Genomic DNA, 5,173 nt, shown 5'->3' with positions numbered 1-5,173 from the left:
ATCAGATGACGCCTGAAATGTGGGAGGAGAGGATTAAAATATGGTCAGTGGTATTATCGGTAAACAAATTTTACATAGTGAAATATTTACACACGTCTTGTCTCGAACTTTCGATTTTTAGAGTCGTCTCTACAGGGTGTCCCGGCGATGGTGAACGGTGGGACACCCTGTATATATAATAACAGTTTTCAGACTATTTTTGTACCTTAAATATTGCTTGAAAATAGTGATAGTTATGTAGTATGGATATGTTATATACCCCAAAACAATAGTTACTCATTTTTGTATGTTTGTCTGTTTGCCTATGTATCAATCAGGTATGAACCACTAGGCAGACATTCACAAAATTTTAAAATTTAAATTAATTCTTCTTTTATCGGATTATATGGTTGGCAAATGTATTTTAGTTTCGTAACAAAAAAATAATTGTCAACCGCAATTAAAATTTTGTTTTTTTATTGGACCTATCTACAACACAAGAAAATACTATGTGGACCTATCTATTTTTCCAGGTACGCTGATCATAAGGGGATGTCGAGAGACGAGGCTGAAATGGAATATTTGAAGATAGCCCAAGACTTGGACATGTATGGCGTAAATTATTTCGCCATTAATGTGAGTTTTGGAAGTAATTATCAACTCACACTTTAAAATTTTTAAACTCTTAGAAATGTTTATTAAGCTTCAATTAGTATTAATTCTATTTATTTATATTAACATGTGTTTAATGTATTATTTTCTTGTGTTTGATTTTACGCGAGTATTATACATTTAGAAATTAATAACGGATTTAAACGGTTAATGAATAAATAAATCGCGTTTAAAATCCGTTAATAAGTTTTTAATTTCTAAATCTGTTTAATGTATCAAAAACTGTATTAACAACACCTAACAGCCAAAGAAAATTGTCGTGAAATTGGTGCGTAGTAGAGCCAGAGGCCTGTATGGGCCTGGGCCTTACCCTTCCCAGTCCATTCCTTTATAGCCAGCGTAGCCATCGCATTTGCAAAGGCGCTACTCCCACAAATGTTCATGTGCTTACCATCAGGTAAACCACCAGCTCAGTTGCCCGCTCTAGCGTAAAAAAATACATATGTACCACGAGCGAAGCCGGGGCGAACTGCTAGTTTTGGACAAACTCAGTTTCTACGATTTTATTCACAGCGTCAGGAAATTTTTTCCAAGACCACAGTATTGATATTAAAATTATGATTAATTTTGTCCTTGTACATCTTTGCAGAATAAAAAAGAAACGGATTTATATCTCGGCGTGACGGCGCTCGGTCTCAACATATACGAGAAAGACAATAAACTGACACCAAAGACGACCTTCCCCTGGTCGGAGATCAAGCACATATCGTTTGATGATAAGAAATTCGTCATCAAATTCGTCGACAAGTCGGCCAATAACTTCATATTCTTCTCGCCGAAGGGGATGAATAAATTGGTAAGTATATATATCCTAGTTCCTACTAATATTATAAATGCGAAAGTTTGTAAGGATGTGTGTGTGTGTTTTGCTCATTCACGCAAAAACTACTGAACCGGTTGCAATTAAATTTGGTACGTAGACAGCTGGACAACTCGAATAATATATAGGCAACTTTTTATCCCGATATTCCTACGGGATACGAACTTACGCGGGTGAAACCGCGGGGCGCAGCTAGTACAATATATATGTGGAATAATGATTACATATTTTTTGTGGTTTTTGGTATACTTGGTTTATGTAAAACATGTATTTTGTTTTATATAAAAAAAAAATGTTTCATATATTTTTTCATTGTCCGCCTCGAAGGACCATTAAGTTGGATTATAGAGATACTAGCTGCGCCCCGCGGTTTCACCCGCGTAAGTCTGTATTCCGTAGGAATATCAGGATAAAAAGTTGCCTGTATGTTATTCCAGTTGTCCAGCTATCTACGTACCAAATTTCAGTGCAATCGATTCAGTAGTTTTTGCTTGAAAGAGCAACAAACACACACACATCCTTACAAATTTTCGCATTTATAATAAAAGTAGGATTGGTTACTTACTAGAGTGGCACAATGGCCTAAAGTGAGGCTTGTCTTCCGCCAGTAAATTATGTATCGTTATATAATCTGAAGCTCACAAGGATCAAAGATTAACTCCCAAGTAAATAAGACGGTCCTAAGCTTACAAATAAATAGAAAATAGATGTTTTCTTATTTTAAATGTAAAATCTTACAGATATTGGACTTATGTATTGGCAACCATGACCTATACATGCGTCGAAGGAAACCAGACACAATGGAGGTTCAGCAAATGAAGGCACAGGCCAAGGAAGAGAAATTGGTGCGTAGCCATTTTATAGAACTGATGATTCCTATTGGATTTTCTAGATTCTCTATGAGTTTGGAAATTTATTTACAATTTAGGTGTCTTGAAATTTTTGCTTATTATTAGTTATATTGTGAATTTAATTCTATTCTTTTATATCATGATAATATAGTCGATATAAGTCTCGAGATCACAGTTACCAGTTCAAAAAAAAAAATATAATTACTGAAATATGCAAATCACAGAGACTGGAAAATGGTATTAAAAAATAAGCTTTATGGTATAATTTGAATCCAGGTTTTTTTATTTCGATAGAACAATACAATTTTATTTTTCTGTTTGAATGAATCAAAATGATTTTTTATAGTTAGAAATGCATCAAAGAATATGCTTTACAAATAGTTTTTATAATGATTAGTGATTACTTTTAATGCTTGTTGATTATATAAACAGGATAATTACTTTATTGATTTCTCCAGCGTCGCCAAATAGAGCGCAACAAGTTGGCGAGAGAGAAACAGCTGCGCGAGGCGGCGGAGAGAGAGAGAGCCGCGATGGAGCAACGGCTGCTGCAGTACCAGGAGGAGGTGCGGCTGGCCAACGAGGCGCTGGTGAGTGGAGAGAGAGAGAGAGAGAAGGAGAGAATAGAGAGATATGAAAGTGAGTAAGGATATAAGAATTGGTGATTTTTTATTTATTTCGTCGTCATTTAATATATTTTTTATTAAGATTTTCCGATTCACAGTGCAAATAGACTTGCATTTAATCTGTATATAATTTTTATTACTTAGTATTTCATTGTGGAAACTAAACACACGTTTCAAATTAATTAATTTAAAAAGTTTTATATATTAAGACACATTCCCCACAGCGACGTTCAGAAGAAACGGCGGAACTGCTAGCGGAGAAAGGAAGAGTCGCGGAAGAAGAGGCGTCTCTTCTCGCGCAGAAAGCGGCAGACGCGGAGAGAGAGAACGCGAGACTGCGGCTGTCTAATATACGGACTGAGGAGGAAAAGGTGAGAAAGAGAAAAGGAGAGAGTGGTGTTATGTTGTAATTGTTTGTTTTGTTTAGGTGATTTACTTATGACGAAAAAATGCAGATAATTTTAATGTTGTTTTCTATGATTTGTAGAAAAAACACACTTATTACAATAAGTCATTAAAGAAAGTGCGTAAAATGTGCTGGAACCAACTTCACACCGCATATACACTGTTTATAATATCCGTACTGTTTATAAATTGTAATGGTGGTTATATAATGTATAAATTAATTGATAACAATTAATGTTATTGATGTATAAAATTATCTTTCCACATTCTTAGTTACCATACTCCTCCGATATGGCTGGACAGATTCCCATGAAATTTTGTGTGCTTATCGGTTAGGACTGAGAATCGGCCAACGTCGTTTAATACCCCTAAATGATAAGAGTAAGGCGGAACAGCGTTTGCCGGGTGCAGCTAGTTATAATTATACCAGGAAATCAGTAATATGGTCACCTTTCACCCTTTGGGTAGGGAAGCCTGATAACCCAAAATAACCAAAGCACCCAATTACGCAGGTGCACCTGGAGCGCAAGACTCGCGAGGCGGAGTTCCTGACCGCGCGGCTGGTGGAGGAGTCGGAGAAGAGAGCGGCGGAGGCGGAGCGGCTCAAGGCGGAGCTGGTGGCCGCCAGACTCGCGGAGAAGCAGGCCAAGGAGAAGCTGCTGAACTTCCTCAGCAGGACCTCCACCGGCTCGCTGCCGCCGGTGAGCTCGGTTAGTATGGACAACCGTTTAAGGCTTGTCTTTCTCTTACTGAAATACATTGGGTTCATTCGGAATTTTTTTACCGGTTTTTCTTTTAAATGGTACGCATTAAGGTAGATAGGTAGTATGGATTATTAAATTGTAAAATCATTCTATTTGTTGAATATCAATTGTAATTTCTTACTGATTGTTCAGCGTTAGAGTTGTCAGGTGAAATAAAATGGATAACCACCATTTTGGGTCTACAATACATCCATATTTGCAATAATATTTTTTCTAAAAATACGTATGTACGGAACTGGTTTGGTTACTGTTTCATCGTATGTATATAAGGAGTGGTGGCTCAGTGATGAGAGCCTCGGACTTCAAAATCGATAAGTCGAGGTTCGAGACCGTCAAGCGTGCAGGAAATAAATTGATTCTTCAATTTATCTGCACATGTGGATAACATCACCACTGCTTAAAACGGTGATCGTGAGGAGACCGGCATGTCCAAGAATCAAAAGTTCGACGACCTGTGTCATCTGCCAACCCGCACTTGGCCAGCGTGGTGGATTATGGCCTGAACCCTCATAGGAGACTTATGTCCCAGCAGGGGGAACATATATGGGCTGATGATGATGATAGATAGATTTATAGACGTAATTAGGTAATTCGGCTATATGTAATATTTTTTTGAGACATTTTCCCTGGACTATTATGAAAATCAAAACTAACGCAATACTGTGAAGCTGCGGGTTAAAGTAGATATATACTCAATTGGTGATCTACGCTCAATGGTACTTATAGTTATTCAAACGGTGATTACGGAAAAAATACAACACATGCACATAGAATTTTAATATTTCATCTAATAGAAAAAAAAACATACTTTGGACATTTTACGAGTAATATTTACTTAATTGGCGTATTAAAACTATCAGTTCAGTCATAGTACATCACCGACGGGACAGCCTACATAGATGACTCTAAAAACCGAAGCAAGACAAGACATAATACATCTGTATAATAGATTAGGAAGTTTAGCCGATATATTGGTGTGTTTTCCAGCCGTCCCCGGTGGCGCTGTCCCTGTTCCCGTCCACGTGCTCGCTGCCCGCGGAGCTGAGCGCGGGCGCG

The 5,173-nt window shown here is 37.5% G+C and overlaps 1 protein-coding gene across 1 annotated transcript in view; it reads left to right on the top strand.

The window, feature by feature from the left end:
- The first annotated feature begins 6 nt into the window (after positions 1–6).
- The window catches only part of LOC119832569 (merlin-like), an 8,988-nt gene continuing 3,821 nt past the window's right edge, over positions 7–5,173 (top strand). Inside the window, exons 1-7 of the mRNA XM_038356241.1 lie at positions 7–43; positions 513–615; positions 1,241–1,447; positions 2,212–2,316; positions 2,781–2,912; positions 3,173–3,319; positions 3,866–4,054. Of these exons, the coding sequence (XP_038212169.1) occupies positions 18–43; positions 513–615; positions 1,241–1,447; positions 2,212–2,316; positions 2,781–2,912; positions 3,173–3,319; positions 3,866–4,054 (909 nt within the window). The 5' untranslated portion in view covers positions 7–17. The remainder of the gene's footprint in view (positions 44–512; positions 616–1,240; positions 1,448–2,211; positions 2,317–2,780; positions 2,913–3,172; positions 3,320–3,865; positions 4,055–5,173) is intronic.

This window comes from Zerene cesonia, chromosome 2, assembly GCF_012273895.1.
Source record: "Zerene cesonia ecotype Mississippi chromosome 2, Zerene_cesonia_1.1, whole genome shotgun sequence".
Taxonomy (NCBI): Eukaryota; Metazoa; Arthropoda; class Insecta; order Lepidoptera; family Pieridae; genus Zerene; species Zerene cesonia.
The sequence above is the reverse complement of the archived record's forward strand: the minus strand, read 5'-3'. Positions and strand labels throughout refer to the sequence as shown.